At 46.9% G+C, this 24748-nt stretch overlaps 1 protein-coding gene across 2 annotated transcripts in view; it reads right to left on the bottom strand.

Annotated features, from left to right (window-relative positions):
• Positions 1–14982, bottom strand: part of SLC22A3 (solute carrier family 22 member 3) — a 46945-nt gene extending 31963 nt beyond the window's left edge. The window contains exon 1 of one of the 2 annotated variants that reach the window (XM_038395838.2): positions 14324–14982. In XM_038395838.2, the coding sequence (XP_038251766.1) occupies positions 14324–14740 (417 nt within the window). In that variant the 5' untranslated portion in view covers positions 14741–14982. The remainder of the gene's footprint in view (positions 1–14323) is intronic. The other variant, XM_038395839.2, reaches the window with a different exon arrangement.
• Between the last annotated feature and the right edge of the window lie 9766 nt (positions 14983–24748).

The following is a 24748-nucleotide window of genomic DNA, read 5'->3' as shown; positions in this document are numbered from 1 at the left end:
TTCAATTCTTTATATTGCAGCAGCTGTTACAGGATGACAAAATGCTGCTACTGCATTCATCTGAAGAATTCATGGGGGAGGAGGCAGGGAGGGAAAGAGACCAGAAACAAAAATAAAACCAAATTAAAAATTCATTTGTTGTGTGGATAGTATTTTGTTGGCAATTACTTTACAGGGTCGTGGAGAACAATTACATGCCAACCTAGCTAAGTAAGTCCTGCAGACCTTATTGTAGTCAGGATATTTTGATCTCTGACTGGAATGTCCTTTTCAACAATGAGAACTTAGGCAAAAGCAAAGTTAAGAATAAACTGAGGTAATATTCTCAGCAGTTTTAGCCATTTTTAAATAGCACTCTAGAAATAGCCATAATTTCCAAGGATGAGCTGTAATAAATAATATTAATAATAATATTTTACAGATAACTGAGGTACAGAACATTTGCAATGCATTTAGTATTTCAAGTTCACACTCATAATAATGTATATCAGATGAAGGTGCTCAAATACTGCAGTGATGGGGGGGCATAGAAGTACTTAGATAGAATGAAGACATCTTCTATTTCTCATTGGCCATGATTTTTCAAAGTAATAGTCTAAAGATAAGCTTTTAAAACCATATTTAGGCATCTAAATAAGTGGTCCAAATTTTTTAAGTGCTGAGCACTTAATTTGTCTATAGAGATAGCTGGGCTCCTTGCCTTGGTAAGTTACTACACTTTATCCTTTTAAAAGTAAATATTTATTTTTGAAATAAGTTAATCCACATTTAAGATAAACACAAAGAGAAAGCAAACAACCTGACATGAACGGACGGGGGAAGAGAGTGCATCAAAGAGACAAGGGAAAATATGCTTCCTTTACAATGCCCTTGTACCTCAACATACATTTCACATTGAGCAGCTGACAGTTGAAATAAATTGTTGCCTTAAAATATCAGTCAAATACTTTAAATCACTTGCATTTTCTATGAAACAAGAGACCATGGATAACAGTAAGGCACTGGGAGTACTTTCAAAAGGATTTATAGCGTAAAATGCTTAAGTAAATTAACTGATACCTTATAAGTAAATCCTAAGTTTTGCTCAGGTCTATATATTTAAATATTCTTGATATAGCTAAGAATTCTTGGCTCCCTTTTTTGTTGTTATTTTTTGTCTGTCCAGGTCCACTTAAATGCTCTTTATATAAACAGTGTTGTTACAGCCGCGTTAGTCCCAGGATATAAGAAAAACTAGGTGGGTGAGGTAATATCTTATATTGAACCAACCATAGGTGCTAAAATAGGGGAACTGAGGATGCTGCACCCCTGCTTTGAAGTGGTTTCCATCACATACAGGGTTTGCAGTTTGGTCCAATAGCTCTCAGCAGCCCCTCTCTGCAGATTGTTCCAGCACCACTGGGACCAATTTCTGTTAGTGAGAGAAAAGGAGTACTTGTGGCACCTTAGAGACTAACAAATTTATTTGAGCATAAGCTTTCGTGAGCTACAGCTCACTTCATCGGATGCATACGATGAAGTGAGCTGTAGCTCACGAAAGCTTATGCTCAAATAAATTTGTTAGTCTCTAAGGTGCCACAAGTACTCCTTTTCTTTTTGCGAATACAGACTAACACGGCTGCTACTCTGAAACTTGTTAGTGAGAGAGACAAGCTTTTGAGCTTCCACAGAGCTCTTCTTCATCCTTTTCCTTAACAGAGTTAACCTTTAACACAGAAGTGTATATAGCACAAAAGATTGTTTGAGTTCTACAGCCTGTCACTCCCAGACCACCCCTGGCTTGGTTTGGTAGTATCCAGAGGTGAAAGTGGGCTGGTACAGCCCAGTATGGCATAGCAAGTGGCTGCCAGTACCGGCCAGTACACAGCCGATGTTAAAGCGCTCCTGTGGCAGCGCTTTAATGTCGCTGCCCCTTTTGCCCCCCCGAGGGCAGCTATGGGGGGGCAAAAGGGGCAGCTGCCCTGGGGCCCAGTGATTTAAAAGGGCCCAGCGCTCCCACCTGCTGCTACACAGAAGCAGCTGGAGCCCAGGGTGGTGCGGGCCTGGCAGCGCGGAAGGGCTGGCAGGGGGACACTGACCACCAAGCCCAGCCCCTTCCACCCGAGGCCCCACACCGGTAAGACTTTTAAGTTACTTTCACCCCTGGTAGTGTCTGAAAGTTACCACCAGCTGAAAGCTGTTTGGTGGCCTGGATGAAAAGAATTGGTGATTTCAGTCTAGTTCTTAAAAGAGAATCAACCCCATTTCAAAAAATTCACTAGCAACTAGCACCCTAGTTGGCAGCCTCAGCAAAAAGGCATGGATTTAATGTGAATGTAAAGGGTTAAGATAATGTAAAAGTGTAATGTAAATGTCTAGAAAACATGACCTCTGAGGAAAGATTGAAAAAATTAGGTTTGTTTAGTCTGGAGAAGAGAAGACTGAGAGGGGACATGATAACAGTTTTCAAGTACATAAAAAGTGTTACAAGGAGGAGGGTGAAAAATTGTTCTCCTTAACCTCTGAGGACAGGACAAGAAGCAATGGGCTTAAATTGCAGCAAGGGAGGTTTAGGTTGGACATTAGGAAAAACTTCCTGTCAGGTTAGTTAAGCACTGGAATAAATTGCGTAGGGAGATTGTGGTATCTTTGTCATAGGAGGTTTTTAAGAACAGGTTAGACAAAAACCTGTCAGGAATGGTCCAGTTCAGTGGTTCCCAAACTTGTTCCACTGCTTGTGCGGGGAAAGCCCCTGGCGGACCAGGCCAGTTTGTTTACCTGCTGCGGCCACAGGCTTGGCCAATCGCGGCTCCCGCTGGCTGTGGTTCGCTGCTCCAGGCCAATGGGAGCTGCGGGAAGCGGCGCGGGCCGAGGGACATACTGGCCGCTGCTTCCCGCGGCTCCCATTGGCCTGGAGCAGCGAACCGCAGCCAGTGGGAGCCGCAATCGGCCGAACCTGCGGACACGGCAGGTAAACAAACCGGCCGGGCCTGCCAGGGGCTTTCCCTGTACAAATGGCGGAACAAGTTTGGGAACCACTGGGCTAGTTATTACTTACTTCTGCCTTGAGTGCAGGGGACTGGACTAGATGACCTACTGAGGTCTCTTCCAGTCCTACACTTCTATGATTCTATGAATGGAGCCCAAACCACCCTCTCAGTCCTAGCTGTGATCCCACGCAGAAATGTGCAGGACCGTACCAGGATGTATCTGTTCTGTAGCTATAAAGAGCTAAGGTCCAGACTGAACCCATTTCTCACACTGGTGAGCAGTTATTTACATGTGTAGTCCCAAGAAAGTCACTAAGATTAGTTGTGTGAATAACTGTTCACAAATTCGGCTCACATGTATTGAAAGGAATGCTTTGCTCTTTGTGCACGGGGAAAAGAAAATACAACCTTCAGAATGGAGGGGTCACAAGCCTCCCTCTCAATCTTTTGCTTGGTGTCCAGGGTCAGTAATGTAGAGAATCCAAAAATCCAGAGCCCTCTCTGCCTGGGCCTCATGTCTTGCTTCATCTTTCATTGTTTCTTATTAACCTTTCCAACTTGGCAACCCTGTGAAACCAGAGCTGAAGTGCATCTGCTGAAAATAAACTATAAAAGAGTTCTGAGAGGTCACACTAGAGGTGGTCTAAACCAAAAACCTCAGGTCTGAACATCTCACAAACATTGGGCAAGTTCGGATCTAGATTCACATCTAATTTTGAGGATTTGCCTTTCTATCTCTCAGCCACCATGCTCTCTTTCTCTCCAAAACTTGGAAAAGTTCAGGCTTAGACCAGAACTTTGCCTCTCTATTCCGAGTCTAATTCAAATGGAAGACCTAACATCTGGAGGAAGTTAGTTAAGTAGGTAGGTTTTAATTTCAGGGTCAACTCCTCCACTGATGTGTGTGTCAGAAAACCCACAACTGCACTTTACACACAGCAATAATGCCCTGCTTAAGGCTGGGATGTCCACATTTTACAACACTGAGGGCTGCATTGACAACTTGCCTGTGGGCTACACACTTCATTTGCTAACACAGTTTCCATACAGTACATAACAAAATGCACATTACCACACTATATGCTTGAACTGTATCCTTCCTCAATTTAATACGATGGCTAGAAAGGGCCTGATAGATGAATTCATAACCAGTACCAATCTGAACTCCTCTGCTCTCACCGCCAGACATGTGCAGACACCAGTCACTGCGAGCAGTCGAGATAGAAGCTTAGAAGAGGAGAAACCACTTACTTCAGGTCAGTGCCACGACTCTCAGCTGCACTGTGTTATAAATAAAGGAATGGAAGAGGGGAAAGCTGATGTCATTAGTTCCCCCACCAATTCCTTTGGAGCTGCCAGATTGTAGGGGATGAAAGGTTTCAGAATAGCAGCTGTGTTAGTCTGTATCCGCAAAAAGAAAAGGAGTACTTGTGGCACTTTAGAGACTAACAAATTTATTTGAGCATAAGCTTTCGTGAGCTACAGCTCACTTCATCGGATGCATACAGTGGAAAATACAGTGGGGAGATTTGTATACACACACAGAGAACAAGAAACAATGGGTGTTAACATACACACTGTAACGAGAGTGATCAGGTAAAGTGAGCTATTACCAGCAGGAGAGGAAAAAAAACAACCTTTTGTAGTGATAATCAGGGTGGGCCATTTCCAACAGTTGACAAGAATGTGTGAGGAACAGTGGGGAGAAGGGGGGGGGAATAGTTTTACTTTGTGTAATGACACATCCATTCCCAGTATTTATTCAAGCCTAATGTAATGGTGTCCAGTTTGCAAATTAATTCCAATTCAGCAGTTTCTTGTTGGAGTCTGTTTTTTAAGTTTTTTTGTTGAAGAATTGCAACTTTTAGGTCTGTAATCAAGTGACCAGAGAGATTGAAGTGTTATCCGACTGGTTTTTGAATGTTATAATTCCCGACGTCTAATTTGTGTCCATTTATTCCTTTACATAGAGACTGTCTGGTTTGGCCAATGTACATGGCAGAGCGGCATTGCTGGCATATATCATATTGGTAGATGTGCAGGTGAACGAGCCTCTACAGCCCCCAACTAAAACCTCTCCAGCCCACCATCAAGGATCTACAACCTATCCTGAAGGACGACCCATCACTCTCACAGATCTTGGGAGACAGGCCAGTCCTTGCTTACAGACAGCCCCCCAACCTGAAGCAAATGCTCACCAGCAACCACACACCACGCAACAAAAACACTAACCCAGGAACCTATCGTTGCAACAAAGCCCATTGCCAACTGTGTCCACATATTTATTCAGGGGACACCATCACAGGGCCTAATCACATCAGCCACATATCCGAGGCTTGTTCATCTGCACATCTACCAATATATATTGGTGATATATTCCATCATGTGCCAGCAATGCCCCTCTGCCATGTACATTGGCCAAACCAGACAGTCTCGATGTAAAAGAATAAATGGACACAAATCAGACGTCAGGAATTATAACATTCAAAAACCAGTTGGAGAACACTTCAATCTCTGTGGTCACTTGATTACAGACCTAAAAGTGGCAATTCTTCAACAAAAAAACTTCAGAAACAGACTCCAACGAGAGACTGCTGAATTGGAATTAATTTGCAAACTGGACACCATTACATTAGGCTTGAATAAAGACTGGGAGTGGATGGGTCATTACACAAAGTAAAACTATTTCCCGACGTTTATTCCCCCCGTCTGCCCCCACTGTTCCTCAGACGTTCTTGTCAACTGCTGGAAATGGCCCACCTTGATTATCACTACAAAAGATTTTTTTTCTCTCCTACTGGTAATAGCTCACCTTACCTGATCACTCTTATTACAGTGTGTATGGTAACACCCATCGTTTCATGTTCTCTGTGTATATAAAATCTCCCCACTGTATTTTCCACTGTATGCATCCGAAGAAGTGAGCTGTAGCTCAGGAAAGCTTATGCTCAAATAAATTTGTTAGTCTCTAAGGTGCCACAAGTCCTTCTTTTATTTAGAAGATGAAAGTATCCCCTGGTGAGGAGCCAGATGCCTGGAAGGTGCTAAATGCTCTCACCACCCACTGAACGCCTAGACATTCAGACCAAATTCCAATGAATTTTTTTTTTAACCATGGTGCAATTATTTGGGACCATTTTAGTTTACTTTGCCTATTTTGCTTAGCCAGGAAAAGGATATTAAACTATCTAGCCGTCTCCCTAGAGAGAGGGGAGGGAATCTCCAATATGCCTAGGGATTTCACAGCTGAAATAACCTTTAAACAAAGGAGGAGGGTGGGTCTGAAATGAGCACTGAGAAGGTCAAGCTCATGACTAATACCTGGAAAACAAAATGGTTATTACAGTGTCTCCCCTCACAGTATGTCTGTCAGAGGGCAGATATTTTTTATTTTGGACTGACACTCAGATTCAGTTAGGGGATAGCAAGTACTCCACAATGTTTTTCTGTGTAGTTCAAGGACTGAAGACAATGGGAGTTGCAGGTATTCAGCAGCACCTCACTTTTCCGTATAGAGGTGCAAGTGATTTGGGACCTGAGCCAAAGGCCACTGAAGTCAACAGAGTCTTTCCATGACTTCAGTAAGCTTTGGATCAGGCCTCCCGTCTCTGCGATACAACTAAGCACAGTCTTCTGTTCCAGTGCTGAGCGGGATGCTGGAAAGCTCATACCTTGGTCCTTCAGCACAGCATATGCCTTTCCCTGCCTTACCAGATTCAACCCTGCATTGTCTTACCTGATAATAATCCATCAGAGGACTTGGAAGGATAGCACCTTTGGCCTGAGGATCTGAAAGCACTGTACAGTCAGTCACAACTAAGCTTCACAATAGACAGGTGAGATAAGTAAATATTTGATTTACAAGTATCATTTCATTAATTAACCAATACTAGGTGTTTTTCTATGCCTGTCTACAATTAATTGAAGGTCTCAGCCCAGTTCTGGCTGAACAAGTGTCCATGTGAAACAACCACCAGCAAAACTGGCATCCTCCTTGGCAGTATTAATAGAAGACCAGTTTATCCTCTCAGTCCTGTAGGTGGTGCCTCCAGGGGGTCAAACAGCCCTTTTTCTTGGTTTTATCAAGAAACAAGATGTGCTAAGAGACCTTCTCAGGGCAGATTTTCTTCTCTACCTTGTTCAGAGGTCAGCACACCAGTGGCACTCAATAATGACAAAGAAAAATGGAGGGTCAGACTTCCCTTCACTCTTAAGCTTCTGTGTCACAAGAACCTGAGTAGTGGGGTTTGTTTGGTTTTGATTTTGGGTTTTTTGCCTGAATTTTCCTACATGCCTTCAAGGTCCAGCTTGAATCACTTGTAGATCTGCTGGCTGGACCACCCAGAATGATACCAAGCCTTCTAATGTGAAATTGGCCACCTCCATTTTTTTTAAAGATTTTCCTTTCTTATTACCACTGCTGCCTCCAAACTGGCAAAATAAAGGAGAGATTTGTAAACTCATCCCAACCCTGTGCAAGCATAGAAAAAATTCAAACATTTGAAATCAATGTCCCAGCTTCTCAGCCAGTGTAAATTGGTGCAGCTTCACTGAAATAAATGGGGCTGTAAAGATCTGCCCTACCTGAAGCACAATCATTTGTATATGGGGGAAACCTTACTGAGTAAGTAGTCAGTCCCGCTGTCCACTCCTGATACCCTCTTACTACCCCTCAAACCCTACATGATATAGGAAATATGAAAGAGTAGCACTGATTTTTTTTATTAACCCAGATATACTAATCAAGGTCAGTGTAGGCTTTGGGGCTTTTCTGTACTGTAGAATGAATTCTTCTGGAATAGTATAGAAAAAGGAACAGCTGTTTTCTCTCCATTCCAGCTTTCACTGTCATGTTATTCGCTGCTTTAAGACGCTGTAAAAGTGGTAAGGTAAACATTACTGAACTGGTTACAGATCCCTTTGAAAATTGATTGGGTTTTTTTGGGTTTTTTCAGACAGCTGCCAAGTAAAAGAGCATGATGATTTATTTGCAACAACTGTAGTAGGATAATGTGTTCTGGTGATGATTTATCCTTCTCAGACCTCAGACTTGGGCAATGAATTGTTGTCAAGTCTCAAAATTACATAACTTTCGTCATAGGGAAGTATTGCTGACAGGCCACATTGGAATCAGTTCATTATGCTAAATGTGTGCCAGTAAAGGCTTCTATTAAGTCTGGAACACACCAGCTTTGCTATTCGCAGTTGATGAATCCATTGATTACTGTCTCTCCTGACATCTGAATCTGTAATCCATTAACATGCCTCTAGGCGTCATCATTAGGCTGACCAGCGAGCAAGTGTGAAAAATTGGGACAGGGGTTGGGGAGTAATAGGAGCCTATATAAGAAAAAGCTCCAAATATCGGGACTGTGCCTATAAAATTGGGATATTTGGTCACCTTAGTCATCACTGCCAAAAACGTTTGGATAAAATTACCCACCCTGTGCAACATTTTATCAGCAGTTAGTGGAAATTATCTAGGCTCAGCTTTTTTGTTTCTTTCCGATTGCTGGTCTACCGTACGGAGCTGCTGAATCAGTGCACCCTCTCACACCTCTTTTCAGCCTGCGCCACTCATTTGCGGAAGTGGCTTTTAGAGACTCCACTCCCATTCCTAAGGAAATGCAATCTGGACCCCCGCATTATTTATGCTGACATCATCTGGCATAAATGGGGAATTAATTTTGACCAAGATCAGCACCTCCTCTATGGAGCCCTTTCCCAGCAAAATCTAACAATACATTTGATTCCAAACCTGCTGCTGACCCAGCTAGTTTCTTTTTCCGGGTTCATGAGGAGTAACAAAAGCTCAATAAAAATAAGTGGAAACAATATTTGGTTTTATTTTTGGGGTATTTCCCAAATACTTAATTTCATTGAGCATTGTGTGTTCTCTTAAACAGGGAAACTTAATTACATTTGTGGAATTACTGTGAGGTTTTAGAAATAAAGTCAAACTGATTTCAGTGCTTTTGCTGCAATCTGCATCTTAAAATCATTCTGATTACTACTCTGTCTAGCTTTATTCCACCTCAAGATCAGGGAGCTAAAGGGCTCTAGCTGCATTAGGTACTGAGAGTTAACGGGTTTGCCTTTTGTAAGGCAACTCTCTCTGATTTTAGGTGCCTGCAAGGAGAAGCATGACACAAAGCTGTAGGATCCATGACCCATCCTGATACAATGTGTAAAATTTCAAATTGCAGTGGCAAGGAGAAAGAGGACTTGCTGTTGTACCTCCATAAGATGCAAAGAATGTTTTATAAATGAATCTTAGGTTTTGCTATTTCACCTATCATTAAGGCGTGAAGAAGGTAAATAGAGTTGCCAAGTGTTGTCCATAATGGACATTATAGTGGATTTTGTTCTCCTCCTCCTCCTCCTCAAAATACCTCATTGTGAAAGGAGCCACTTCCAGCCACCTACCCTAGGTGTAATTTAATTAATCCAGCTACAATGGAATGGGCATTAGGCACTTCAGGTGCTGCTCATACACCAGCTCCGGAGTTCCCATCAAATCAAACAATTACTTTTACTTAGTGGTTTCTGTAACTGAAGCAGCCTGTGGAACAATTTCAAAACAGTTTAACAAATTATCTAGACATAAAATAATAGAAAGTGACACCACATTCAAGTGTTCCCCACGGAGAGATCCATACCCTTTTGCACCACCAGAGCAGAGTGAAGAGTTCAGAACAAAGATGAGAAACTCATCCAGCATATTTCTTTAATTTAATAATTCCTCACAAATTAATCCCTCCTGTCCTCTGATCATTTTTCTCTCTCTGGTAATGAGGTGCTCAGAACTGAATGCAGCATTTCAGGTGTGATTGCATAAGAACTGGATAGAGTGGAACTGTTACACTCCTGTTCTGTGGCATGACATCTTTGCATAGCAGCCCATGTTTGCATTTATCTTTTAGCTACTGTATCATGTTGCACACTTGTGCCTAATTTGCTGTCTAGTATAGCTCCCTGCAACTTTCTTTCAGCATTGCTGCTTTTCAAGTTTCTCCCTCCCACTAACATCTGCTTTTCAGATTACTATGTTATGTCCTTTTGATTTAGTCTCCCTGGTCATGTTCTCGGTAAACTTAATCAGATATGAAATAACACATGTTTAAACACAGTACAAAAAGAACAGTTCATCTATATAAAAATGAAGGGTTTAAAAAGAGCAGGCACATTAGAAAAGGGGTAGCTGTTTCAATGGTCAAATTAGATAGGACAGTATTATGTCTAACTTGGCTTCTCATCTAAATTTTATGGAAGTCCTAATTTAGAAAGGGAAGACTAAGTGAACCCTAAGTGTGTTGTATTTAACATGTTTATGTTGTGAATTGCCTGCTATGTCACTGCTTAGTAAGTGAGTAAAGCTGATAATTGGGGATGTTGGAGCCAGATCCAAGCTACAGGGACTGGACTTTTGGGCCCTGATCCACAGCCCAGTGAAGTCAATGGGAGTCTTTCTACTGATCCCAGAACTCTTTGGATCAGGCCTTTGGAGTCTGAAAAGAGCCCTGTGAATGCTGCTACTTGGTATACCATATGGTCACTTGGGAAAGAAGGAGATGGTGGCACTCTAGACACTCTAGCCTATTACTATTCTTATGTCTTTAGGCTTTGTACATGAGCCTGTTATTTTACAGAATAATATTCAGAGGCTTCGGGGGTAGATTTTTAAAGGCATAAAGGACAATTAGGTGCCCAACTTCCAGTCATGTCCAATGGGAGTTGGATGCCTAACAGCCTTCATGCCTTTGAAAATTTCGTCATTAGTCAGTAAGAGCACTCTTGTCCACTGGCCTTCCCTCCCCTGACCTTATGTGGGCCATCCAATCCCCTTCTTATTATTTTTGGTAGGGGATTTGGCAGACAACGGTGGTGAAAATCAAAACCACACTTCTAATTTGGCTGGTTTTCAGCAGCTTGTTCACATGCACCTGGAGCATTTCCATAAGGTTCCCATTCACCATTTCCCTGGTCACCTTCCTTTTCCCTGTAGCCCTGCTTTTCACTTACATGAGTGCTGCTGAACACACAGGTGAATGTGGTACAGGCTGAAGATATTTGCCAAGAGAACTTTGAACTTCAGCTCCCACTCCTTGCTCAGATGACCCACAAGTTTAATTTTATCAATGCATTAGCTAGCGAGCAGGGAGTTTTTTTTCTTGCTGCTGATGCAAAATCATACTGGTTGCATCAGATACAGAATAATCTTTTACCTACTGCTGCTGTAAATGGACTCAGTGAAGCTTTACATTGCTATTTTGCTCACCCACTTTCAGCAGTCATCAGGGTCAACAGCTGAAAAAACATGGACAAAAAAGTAATCCAACCCCCCATCCCTTCCCCCCCCCCCCACCCACACCCAACACACACACTCCTAATTTTCATTTTAAAAATAATGTCAGTTAAATTATACCATTCATGAAAGATTCTGGACTGAAAGCCCCTGGAGGCTGAATTTCTCTGTACATCTCCAGGACAAGTATGACATAGGCAGCAGTGCAAGTTTCCCCTGCCAGTGAGGTTCAACCCTCACCTGGAATAGCCACTCCTAGGAATCTGAACATATTTAATTTTCCTTGCCCATTCAATCCATTGCTGAGATGGCAAACGAATCTGCTCAATGAAGACTGTGATTAATGTTTTTTGAGGTGTGGATTCTTATCTACCAACACATTTCAGACAGCTTGCACTCATCAGCTTATACTGAGTTTCAGTTATTTCTAACCTGAACCAGCTTTGATTCTATGATCTGAAGGTGGATGCTCTGAATCTATTTACCAATCTCCAGGCCACTCAGTTACTCTTATTTAACATTTATTCAGGGCACACAGATACAGGGGTGGGCAAACTACAGCCCGCGGGCCACATCCGGTCCTTCAGACCATTTAATCCAGCCCTCAGCCCCTGCTGGGGAGTGGAATTGGAGGCTTGCCCCGCTCCACACAGCTCCCAGGAAGCCACTGGTATAACCCCCATCTAGCTCCTACATAGTATGCGGAGGTGTGGCCACGCGGCTCTGCGGGCTGCCCCATCCTCAGGCGCCACCCCTGCAGCTCTCATTGGCTGTAGTTCCTGGCCAATGGGAGCTGCACAGGTGGCGCCTGCAGACGGGGAAGTGTGCAGAGCCACCAGGCCGTGCCTTGAAGCCAGAGCGGGGACATGCTTCCGGGAGCTGCTTGCGCTAAGTGCCACCCGGAGCCTGCACCCTTGAACCCAATGGTCCCATCCAAGAGCCCCCTCTTGTACCCCAAACCCCTCATCCCTAGCCCCACCCCAGAGCCTGCACCTCCAGCCAAAGCCCTCACCCCTCCCATGCCCCAACAGCCTGCCCCATCCCTGATCCCCTTCCTGCCCTCTGAACCCCTTGGTACCAGCCTGGAGCCCCCCCTGCACCCCAAACCCCTCATCCCCAGCCCCACCCCAGAGCCCTCACCTCAACCCAGAGCCTCCTCCTGCACCCTGAACTCCTCATTTCTGGCCCCACCGCAGAGCCCGCACCCCCAGTCGGAGCCCACACCCCCTCCCTCACTCCTACCCCCAATTTCATGAGCATTCATGGCCCACCATAAATTTCCATACCCCAATGTGGCCCTCAGGCCAAAAAGTTAGCCCACCCCTGTTCTAGGCACTTTACAGTATGTGTATACGGAAAGTTTCCTGCCCTGAAGGTGTCATAATCTAAGAAGAGACAAAGTAGAACAACTGATGACAGGACTGGTAGAGGGAAGGCGGATGAGACTATAAACTCTTTGGGTTAGGGACTGTCTCTTTGTACAGCACCTAGCACAAGGGGGTCCTGATCACAATGTGAGAACCTGCAGGGCTGGAACTGTGGGGGTTTAGGGCTGCTGATGCCTCCACAATGCCACGGGAGGCTTAGGCTGGGCTCCCATGGGAGGACCCTATGAGACTGGGCTCAGCAGGAAGTACCAACCACCAGAACTGGAGTGGCAGCTTCAGAAAGCCCCCTGATTGGCTGATACCAGTATATAAACCAGGAACCCATGAAAGGGAGCTGTCTGAGCAACAACATAGACTGCCTGCCTGTCTCTGCTCCAGACCCTGCTTGTGAGAGATCTTAGACTCCAGCTTCTGATCCTGCCTGCCTCCTAACTCTCGGTTTTCCCTCTGACCTTTGCGTACTCTGACCTTGCAGTACCTGAGTTGATCTGCTTTCTGACGCCAGACTCTTGCTTTTGTCCTGTGGCCTATCTAGCACTCTGACCTCCTGGTATCTGACTCGGCCTGCCTCCTGACGCTTGACTCTCAGTTTGCCCTCTGGTCTATCCTGGATCTGACCTCCTGGTACCCGACTTGCCCTGACTTCTGCTCCGTCCACTAGGATTGACTGACCAGGTCCTGGTCATGACATACAAATAAATAATAATGGAAAGATAGCCGGACCATGGGCACAGTCATCAAATCCTATGGTGGTTTTGATACAGTATGCAACACTTCATGAAGATTACATACCTAATTTATTTAAATGTATTTTGGTTGTGGTGTTTCTGAGCACTACAGTTATCACAGTTATTTACACACACATACATCTCTAGTGCTGAGTCTATGGATTAGAGTCACATTGTATTGCACCGTCTACATGTCTATAATCAAGATCTCCTAGCACAACTTACTGGTAGTCCTTTGGCAGCGCAATAGAGAATAACTGTATTTGCCAACACTTACCACAAATGGAGTAACAGAGCAACTGCAGTTTTCCATTCCTCAGGAAATAACTCGGGTATTTCAGATACCAGAGAGTGGTAACTGTTGGCAAAATATGACTTTAATGACAACCAATTTTATTCTATTTTTTTATCAAGGTTAGGGACACACAGAAGTGGTTAGATACTAATTACTTATTACTAGTAAGTCTACATGTTCACTAAAATAAGTTATATAATGTCTCTATAACTGGCCAGATCATGAGCTGGCATAAATTAGCAGCAGACAATTGAACAAAATTGATGTATAACAGCCAAGGACCTGCCCCTAAATGACCTCTCTAATGCCTCAGTTGCAATGACATTACTCTTTATTTATTTTAGTCCAGCATTACAACAGCAAGAAAGCAGTATCCCCATTTGAGTTCATCTGCTTCAGAGAGTCAATATTAGGGATCTTTCAGATTAGCTCATCCATTCCTAAAAGGCTGGCATTGCTGCTTGATAATACTCAATATCCTGATTCATTTGTAACTGTCAGAGAAACTGATGAAAACTTTATTCTTGTCCCATTAAAAACATCTATACTCCATATGTATTGCTCTAGCAATCAATTTTTATTTTGCAATCCTGCTCTGACAATGAAAACACTGATTGGAAAATGTTGATTTCCCTTACCTCACTGACGATCGTTGAGTGGGATTGTTTATATACCCAGCCATCCTGGCATGGAGTAAGCGGCACATTGCCCAGGCTGTGATTAGTAAAGTGGGACAGTGGGTTGGCACAGCTCACAGAGGTGTTATTCCACTCTATGTCAAACCTCTCACACTGGCCACTGGAAAACCTTTTCACCAGGTTCAGAGCTGGCACAGTATAGTTTTGTTCCTCTTCAAGGGTCCATCCACATCTCTCACTTAATTCAGCTGCACCAGGGATCCTGCACCAATAGTGCTCTGGTGTGTGCCCAAGAAAGACCACTCCAACAAATAGAAAAGAAAAAGTTATGCCTGTCTGGCAAAGGAGGAAAAAGACCCTCTTTTGGAACCTTCCAAATTCCCCAGCTTCTTTTAAAACCTCATCAAAAGACGGCATTGTGTGCAGTAGGTTTTCAACTCGGAGGGATCCAAGAGATGGCAGAGTCAACAGCTTTCAAACTTTGTAACTAGTGCTGGTGCTTCCTGTAGACGTATCTGTGTGGACTGTCTCTCTCCCTCTCCCCCCTCCCCCCCACAATCACGGTAGCATAAGCAGCTTTGGAACAGAGCAAAGTTCCACAGACCCACCCTGAGCCTTACAGTATGTCAAGTGGCATGAGGCTTACACACAGCAGTGTAGGAGAGCAATATAAAGTGGGCAAACATACCGTAAGAGAGAAGGGGGCGTGCGTTTCCCATCTATCCAGGATCTTAAACAGATTATGCAATAAAAACAATTAGCTCTTTAGGGACAGACGTGCAGTAAACACCAGCTCTGCAGGCAGGGGCGTACTGCTCTTGTCCGTACAAAGGGGTCCCAGAAAAATGCAGTGTGTTAAATAAAAACATAAAAGAGAGGAAGCTGCTGCAAAAGTAGCAATGAGCGATATTATCAGCATTCTGGGTGGCAGTGACAGAAATGTTCATAAAAAGCTCTGAAGTCTCCCCTTCAGCACACAGGAGTGATTTCTGCAGCCATGTTCTAGTACTCATCCAAAGTGCTATTGAACCACGTGTACAGCTTTTATTGGAACTGCTATTTCCTTTCTATGTTATAATTAAAGAAATGTTGTCATGCCCAAAATGTAGGAGTTCCTTTTAAAAATAGGTCTATCTGTGCTTTGATCTATTTATGTAGGTTTTTATATGGCCTCATTCATCTTAGTATCTGAGCATCCCCTGCTCTCTCATTTCCCAGAGGAGCTATACATTTAGTTAGTTGATAACTTTGCTTGGGGGCCAGAGACTTGTGGGGGCCAGAGATCAAGGTGGGCTAGGGGTGGGTGGCACTTTCAGAGGGCAATCTAAGCCACACAAATAATGGGTTTTGCCTTTAAAATTCTGAAAGAGGTGAGATTTGTGGCCACTCTTATCTCTTTACAGGAATAAGTTGAGGTCCAGTTCCCAGAGCAGTTCTGTCTCTGGCAATTACACTTCTCTTACTGGCTATGGTTGTCGTTGATGGAACGTTATGGTTGTGGAGATAGAAGCAACCTTTCACGTAGCTAGGTCCAATCCCATGGAGGGCTTTGAATATCAGGACAGACAACTTGAAATGGTGCCCAGGGCGGGAGCAGAGATCTGAGGTGATGTGCTCATGACTTGTGTTGCTAAGAAGATGAGCTTTTGTATCAGGCTGAGCTCTTATAGGATGTGTGGTTTCAGTCCTAGATATAATGAGTTGCAAAATAATGAAATCTGGAGGTCATGAATGCATGGCTCACTGCAGGCAGGTCTGTGTCTGACATGGTGTGGCGCAGTCTTCTGGACAGTTACAGACAAAAGTGGGTGGGTTTTTTTGCCACCAGAGTTATCTGTGAAGCCAATAAAACTAAAGAGTCCAAAAGAAAGAGGGCTTATCCCTGAAAATCTCAAAGATCGGGGAGGAGACCTTTTCTCAGGATACTCAGTGGCTAAGAGGGTCACGTTTAGCTGAATTCAACCCAAATTCCAAGCCTTTTATAGTTCCACTCCTTTGTGATAAAATCTGCATTTAAAATATGACCACTCAAATATGAAATGAAAAGACTAAGTTTAGCAAAGCCCCACCAACTGTCAGATTAAAAAAAAATCTGAGGACTCTAAAAGACAAAGCATTCCTTCTAACCATCATCCCTTTTGTCAACTAGACCCCGCATCTGGAAGTTGTTACAGAACAATGCTTGTGTTCGGTTGGCAAGCTCAGTTCCCATCCACATGGATACAGGTCCCTACACATAACTTTGAGAAATCATCACTTGAGTCCCTCAGTTGACCTAGTCAAGCCAAAAGTTGGATGGTAAAACCAAGAAACGTAGGCAGACTCTGTAACTTCACTAAACTAGAGCTGGGCATGTAACAGCTTTTTCAGTTGCCCGCAGTTTTGAAAAATAAATCACTTTGGGTCAAACAGAAACATTTTCAGCAAATCAGAGAGTCAAAAAAATGGCTTGTGGTTGAACGAAACATTTCTTTTCACCAAATCATTTTTGTTCTCAGCCATTTTTACATATTTTTTTACAAATAAAATGAAAGGGAAATTTGGAAACTGAATATCAAAACATTTCATTTGGAAAACATCAAAACAAAACATTTCAATTTGGGGATTTTTTAGAAGACATTGACATGAATTTGCAATATGTTTTGATGTCTCTGAATCTGCATTTTCTCTGGGAAAAAGTTTCAACTGAAAAATTTTACCCAGTCCTACACTAGACCCACCAGTAAGGGGAGTTTGTCTCACTCCTGTACAGAGGGATGACCAGCAATGTATTTTCTAAGGTGAGACTTTGTGCTGTGAAATTTAGTAGCCATTTTGTCTCGGACCATAATAACCAAGAATAATAATTTTCAATGGGAACAGCAGCAATCAGAAGTACCAATGGGTCAAATTACCATATGAGACAAATGGGCTTAATTTATATTACAATAATACTGCAGATAAAGGGAACACATGGAAAATAGACATATTGGGGCAGATCGTCGGCTGGTGAAAATCACTGGAATTAGGAACATAAGACCAAAGGAATTTCCATGCTGGATCAGACCAACAGTCCATCTAGTCCAGTATCTTGTCTCTGACAATGGGCAGCACCAAACACTTCAGAGGAGTGTAAGCACTGCACAGTAGTTAGATGTGGGGTAATTTCCCCCAGACATTATATTTCCTTCTGATCTCTGTTAGAGATTGGCTTAAGGCCTGAAGCATGAGGTTTAATATCTCTTCTGTAGTGTATGGGAATAGGGTAACATCCTGCTAAATATTTTGTGAGCCCACTAGTGGCCCTCACTGTCTTCTATGTTCCACCAGAACTCTGCCAGAGGAGCAGTGTGTGTGGGTAGCCAGGTGGTACAGGTTATATATGATTAGTAAACATGGCTATTTGGACCTCATGTTGCCCATATGGTTCCTTTATATTACATATGTTGTACAGAGAGCACAAGACACAACACCTTCTAAAACCTTTGTTCCCATCAACTATGACAACTCTGGCTATTCTTGTTAGCAAGAATCAAAAAGGGATAAGGTTAAGTTTTTGACTTTGACGACTTCATGGTGCAATGAATTTGGTTCTCTGGTCTAATCACGTGTTGTCTGAAAAAATATTTCCTTTGATCAATTTTGAATTTGCCAACTTTTAATTGGTCAGTAGAGGTAGCTTGGATCCATCCCATTGACTCAAAAAATCATCTTGAATTGGAGATATGTGGTGAGAGCAAAAGGAGAAAATGCAGTCTAGTGGTTGGGGTACAAGCCTGGGAGTCAAAACTCATGGGTCTGTCCTATTAATCACTCCTTATGATCTTGTCTATACCAGAGAAATTTGCCATTTGCAAAGTGACATTTTCCCCCCCTCAAACAATTGTGAAACACCGCTCTTCCACAAATGAAAGTGCTCCAAATTGGAACATCAGTTCTTCCAGCCTCCATCGTTTTAGTGCCTCACTGCACTCTCCCAGAACGCACTGCCATGAACCCTTGGGTAAGAACCTGGAGGACACTGTGTCTGAAAAGGTTTAGTGCTAGTGAGGACACAGGGCAAACTCGCCTTTCAGTGAGGATGCACTGAACCACTTGTTCTCTGCCTGGTTAAATATAATCGGTTCAATACTCTAGTGTAGATGAGGCCCAAGTGTTCACAGTTCCTTAATCTCTCTCTGGACTTCCATTTGGCCATCTCAAAATGGTGTACTAAGTTCATACCTAGATGCAAAGTTTGGGAGGTGTGTGGACCCAGGGTTTTGGTTTGGGCCACTTTCTAGAACCTGGGATAATAATCCTTCCCCACCCCTGGTGCTCAGAACTTCTAAAAGAGGGGTGAGGAAATGAAGCCCTGAAATAGCGTGTAGAGCTGGGAACAGCTCCAATTGGAAACCACAAACGTCTGCGTTATTTTTGTTTCGGTGAAAGCAGGGGCAGAAGGGCACTGACTGGAAGGAATCAAAGGCTACAGCTCCGTTTGGAGCGAGGGACGCGAGGCGCAGCTTGCGTGGCTATACGCGCCCTAGCTCCCCCAGAGCTGGTGCCGAGGTGGCGTTACTGGGAAACACGCCGTGCCCTGGCCCAGCTACAGGGGGCCGCCGGGCCAGGCAGACAGCACGGCCGCCGCGCGGGCAGAAGCTGAGGGAGAGCCGGGAGGGGGCGCTCGCCCGGCCAGTGAGCCGCGCTCCTGCTGGCTGCCAGGGCTCCCGCTGCAGTCGCCGCCGGCAGCCAGGCGAGACAGGCTGGGGAGCGGCGGGCTGGGGGCGCGCGGCGGGCAGGGGAGGCGCGTCCGTCTGCGCCTGGGCTGCTGCCCGGCTCCTGGGCATGGCGGGAAGCGCAGGTGCAGTCCCTGGTGTGCCCTGCTGCCGGCGGCCCCTGGAAACAAGCCGGGGGCAGGGAGCGGCAGGCTCTCGGATGCTGCTGCCGCCACAGCTCCCTTTGGCAGCGAACAGGAGCAGGGGCGGGCGAGCGGCGCGGCCACCAGACAGCCAGGCAAGGTGACCCAGCGGCCGCGGCGGGAGCTCCCCACCCCCTCCCCCGAACAGGAGCGGCTCAAGGCAGCGGGGCTGCGGTGGCCCTCACATACCCGGCCCACCCTCCACCCCGCCAGCCCTCACTCCTGCGCCCCCCCCAGCCCCCTGCACCCCCCATCCCCATCCCCAACCCCGCCCTGAGCACCAAACGGGAGCCCCTGCGTCCCCCCATCCTCCCCGAGCACCAAACAAAAGCAGCCCCAGGTAAGCGCTCTGCACCCCAACCCTCTGCCCCAGCCCTGAGCCCAACACCGCTCCCGCACCCCAACTCCCCCCAGACCCCACAACCCAGCCCGCTCCCGCACCCCAACTCCCCCCAGACCCCAGCCCGCTCCCGCACCCCAACTCCCCCCCAGGCCCCAACCCCCAGCCCGCTCCCGCACCCCAACTCCCCCCCAGGCCCCACAACCCAGCCCGCTCCCGCACCCCAACTCCCCCCCCAGACCCCAACCCCCAGCCCGCTCCCGCACCCCAACTCCCCCCCAGACCCCACAGCCCAACACCGCTCCCGCACCCCAACTCCCCCCAGACCCCACAACCCACCCGCTCCCGCACCCCAACTCCCCCCCAGGCCCCACAACCCAGCCCGCTCCCGCACCCCAACTCCCCCCAGACCCCACAACCCAGCCCGCTCCCGCACCCCAACTCCCCCCCAGGCCCCACAACCCAGCCCGCTCCCGCACCCCAACTCCCCCCACCCCCCCCCCTCCCGCACCCCAACTCCCCCCCAGGCCCCAACCCCCAGCCCGCTCCCGCACCCCAACTCCCCCCCCAGGCCCCACAACCCAGCCCGCTCCCGCACCCCAACTCCCCCCCAGGCCCCACAACCCAGCCCGCTCCCGCACCCCAACTCCCCCCAGACCCCACAACCCAGCCCACTCCCGCACCCCAACTCCCCCCAGACCCCACAACCCAGCCCGCTCCCGCACCCCAACTCCCCCCCAGGCCCCACAACCCAGCCCGCTCCCGCACCCCAACTCCCCCCAGACCCCAGCCCGCTCCCGCACCCCAACTCCCCCCCAGGCCCCAACCCCCAGCCCGCTCCCGCACCCCAACTCCCCCCAGGCCCCACAACCCAGCCCGCTCCCGCACCCCAACTCCCCCCCAGGCCCCACAACCCAGCCCGCTCCCGCACCTCAACTCCCCCCCAGGCCCCACAACCCAGCCCGCTCCCGCACCCCAACTCCCCCCCCAGACCCCAACCCCCAGCCCGCTCCCGCACCTCAACTCCCCCCCACACCCCACAGCCCAGCCCGCTCCCGCACCCCAACTCCCCCCCAGACCCCACAACCCAGCCCGCTCCCGCACCCCAACTCCCCCCCAGACCCCACAGCCCAACACCGCTCCCGCACCCCAACTCCCCCCAGACCCCACAACCCAGCCCGCTCCCGCACCCCAACTCCCCCCCAGGCCCCACAACCCAGCCCGCTCCCGCACCCCAACTCCCCCCCAGACCCCAACCCCCAGCCCGCTCCCGCACCCCAACTCCCCCCCAGGCCCCACAACCCAGCCCGCTCCCGCACCTCAACTCCCCCCCAGACCCCACAACCCAGCCCGCTCCCGCACCCCAACTCCCCCCCAGACCCCACAACCCAGCCCGCTCCCGCACCCCAACTCCCTCCCAGACCCCACAACCCAGCCCGCTCCCGCACCCCAACTCCCCCCAGGCCCCACAACCCAGCCCGCTCCCGCACCTCAACTCCCCCCCAGGCCCCACAACCCAGCCCGCTCCCGCACCTCAACTCCCTCCCAGACCCCAACCCCCAGCCCGCTCCCGCACCTCAACTCCCCCCCAGACCCCAACCCCCAGCCCGCTCCCGCACCCCAACTCCCCCCCACACCCCAACCCCCAGCCCGCTCCCGCACCCCAACTCCCCCCCAGACCCCAACCCCCAGCCCGCTCCCGCACCCTAACTCCCCCCCACACCCCAACCCCCAGCCCGCTCCCGCACCCTAACTCCCTCCCACACCCCAACCCCCAGCCCGCTCCCGCACCCTAACTCCCTCCCACACCCCAACCCCCAGCCCGCTCCCGAACCCTAACTCCCTCCCAGACCCCAGACCCCAACCCCCAGCCCGCTCCCGAACCCTAACTTCCTCCCAGACCCCATTCCCACACCCTAACTCCCTCCCAGACCCCACACCCCAATGTTTTTTTTAACCTTTTTTTTTTTCTTCTTTCTTCTATAAAGCGCTCTAATCCAAAGCACTTCACAGATGGTGCAAACAATATTTGGAAAGATCATTAAGTGGTCTGCCGAGATTTTCATGTGGTCTGTGAAAATAAAAGTTAGACTCCAAAATCAAGGTACCTCCCTTTATTTTCATTTACTTCCTATCACTTATAATATGAAGGAAAAAAAGAATGAAAAACATGGAAGGGGGAGATAAGAGAGACTGGGTCCCGAGGGGAGTGGGGGGGGCAAAACTGAAGCTGAGCACGGGGCCCCACTAACTCTAAATCCGCCACTGAGCAAGTGCACTGAAAACAATAGCATCGCTGCAGTGGGCTAGGCAGTGTCAGCAGCTAACTGCCCTATGTATGTGCCCTTGGGCTGCAGGCAGATTGTACTCGGGGCAGCTACTCCATGATGCTGCTTGCTGCTGCCCATGTTGCCGTGGCTACACACTGCTACATTGAGAGCGCTAGTTCGCGTGCATATGTCTACGTAAGCTGGCATCACCTCCCACCCCCAGCTCCAAGTGTAGATGTAGCCATAGCAATGGCAGGCACTGGGCAAGCTCCCTGGCACAACTCTGCCTTTCCAGGTCAACACTGAACCCACCCCTTCTAATTCAGGTCTGGGATGCTGTTGTGGAGTGCTTGTGAGACCTCAAAACTCATTTTCATTTGGGATTTGTTCAGGGTTTTCAACTGTATCCAGAACTGGAAGGCTAATTCATGCCACATGTAGTGTCCCTAGGAAAACTTCTTTGCCTGATATGCATGAACGGAAACACTGCCCAGAACCAGAAAATCCTGGGTAGACCTGATGTCTTCCAGTTCTCTGAAATGGTCTTAGGGCTGGTGCTGGTCCTGAGTCAAACCAGTATTTCAGGAAATTAATCGCACACACGCAGAACAAACTGATGTTCTTTGATATCTGGAAGGAAGTAGCCGAGGTGAGAGCGACACACAGAGATTAAAAAATGGGCTGAGGGGTAAACAAAGAGAGAGGAAGTGACAGCGTGGGCCAGGTAAAAGCACAGGGGGAGTGGAAGTGAAGGCGTGGCAGCCGTAGGAGGGGAGGAACAGTGACAGCAGCAGTGATGGAAGGGGCATATTCAGAATCACGAATTGCAAACATGAGTATTGCAGTGTTTAGAACTCCCTTTAGGAACCCAAATGTCACAGCCAGTTAAGAGACAGGAGGAAAACTATATTGTTCCAGGTTTCAGAGTAGCAGCCGTGTTAGTCTGTATTCGCAAAAAGAAAAGGAGTACTTGTGGCACCTTAGAGACTAACAAATTTATTAGAGCATAAGCTTTCGTGAGCTACAGCTCACTTCATCGGATGCATCCGATGAAGTGAGCTGTAGCTCACGAAAGCTTATGCTCTAATAAATTTGTTAGTCTCTAAGGTGCCACAAGTACTCCTTTTCTATATTGTTCCAGCAAACTGTCTGTGGGAGCATTTCATGCACAGATCAAACAAACTGTGTGCCAGCTCATGCCACTGTGTAGCTGATAGCACAGATGATTGATTTAGATTTACAACCATTCTTCTTGTATCCTGAACTATTTTCAGCCCCATTGCTACATCCCAGCAAGATAACAATTGCCTGTACAGTGCAGCCTAGCACAGGGATGAGGACGGGTTGCATTGTTCGGTTCCCAGAAGCCTAAGGGCATTGCCCAATCTGTATAATCATTTATATTGTGAAACTATCTGGCCTGAATAAATAAAATTGTTATTTAGATTGTAAATTCCTCCTGACCAAAAACTATAGGCCTGAGGCTCCATTGCTCTGTACTCTGGATTGCTATTTACACCTCTGCCAGAGATCTACTACTGATATAAACAAATGGAGAATTCTGACTTGCCGGCACTTTGCACACGTTTAAATGATAAGACAAGTTTCAGGCCCCTTGTTTCCTATAGGCCTGTTAAGCACTGAACTCACTTTCAACACTATATAATCAGTAATAATACTACCAGTCCCCATTTTCTGCATTAAAACTATCATGTTAAAGTATAATTTATGATTATTTGGTTCTCCTTTCAGTTTCTCTTGCTGCCACCAAAATATTTTAAAGCACAGGAACATGACTGCAGCATGTTGCACCCACCTTGATGCTGATCCTAGGGACACTCGACATTTACCAAGCTAATGAGAGTATGCGGAGTTATGATTGTTAATGCCAACAAACCAGTTTTGAAGAGATATAAAACCTCATGCACCAGTGTTAAACCAGTATCTAACTATTAGGGGTGAGGATGAGGTGTACGGATCCAGATTATCCCACATCTACCTATTGCAGGATTTCTTACACCTTCCCTTGAAGTACCTGGTCTGGCCAGCCAGTCTCAGAGATAGGATAATGGCTTTGATGGGCTTCCATCTGACCCAGTCTGGTAAATCCCATGTTCTGTCTCTTGCTTTCTCTACGTTTTTGTTCATTTGTCTTCTTCCTTCCATCTTCCTCTTTCTTTTTTTTCCTTTGATCTTGCTCAGTTTTTCTTCCTGCCTTTTTCTCTCTTTTCCAAAAGGTGGCAACACCACTCAATGGAATGGCACATTTCCCATGCCTCAGGGTCAATCTAACAAATTGTAGCTAACTCTGAGACATGGGAAATGTTCCTTTCCATCCACGGGGTTTCCACCTTTTGGTCACAAGAAAAAGCACTACACTGCACTATATTTTCCTCTATAACTTTTCCACGGCCATTAGGCTATTTTTGTCCCTGTTTCAAGTTCAGACATAAATAAATGTGAATTTATTTATCTAGGAACCTCTGAGTACAAGAATCAGGGGGATCTGTGCTCATTGCTAGGACAGCGGCTGAAAACAGGAGAGGAACATTTAGGGAAGTGGAAGAGAAAAGCGAAAAGAGGGAGGGAAAAGCAGGAGTGAAACAGCAGAGAAGAAAAAGAAAAACAGAAGGGAGTAAAGAAGCAGAATCTAGAGGAGGGAAAAAGAAGAGAACAGTAACCATGTCCTATAGGACGAAATTTGCTTCCCCTGCATAAAACCCTATAACCTGGGCTTGATGCAGGTGAAATGCATGAGATATGGGGTGGAATCCATCTCCCATCTCGGGGCTAGGGTTGGGATACAGCAAGGCCCTGCCCCCATGGCTGCTCCTCCAGCTAATTTACTGCCCGTGGCCACTGGGTAGTCATAGGCACAGACTGCCACTTCCCTTCTGCTCCCACTGTCATTTTTACTTAACTCAGTTGGTGTACAA

This window comes from Dermochelys coriacea, chromosome 3, assembly GCF_009764565.3.
Source record: "Dermochelys coriacea isolate rDerCor1 chromosome 3, rDerCor1.pri.v4, whole genome shotgun sequence".
NCBI lineage: Eukaryota > Metazoa > Chordata > Testudines > Dermochelyidae > Dermochelys > Dermochelys coriacea.
Note: the sequence above shows the minus strand (reverse complement) of the source record. Positions and strands in the feature narration are given on the sequence as shown.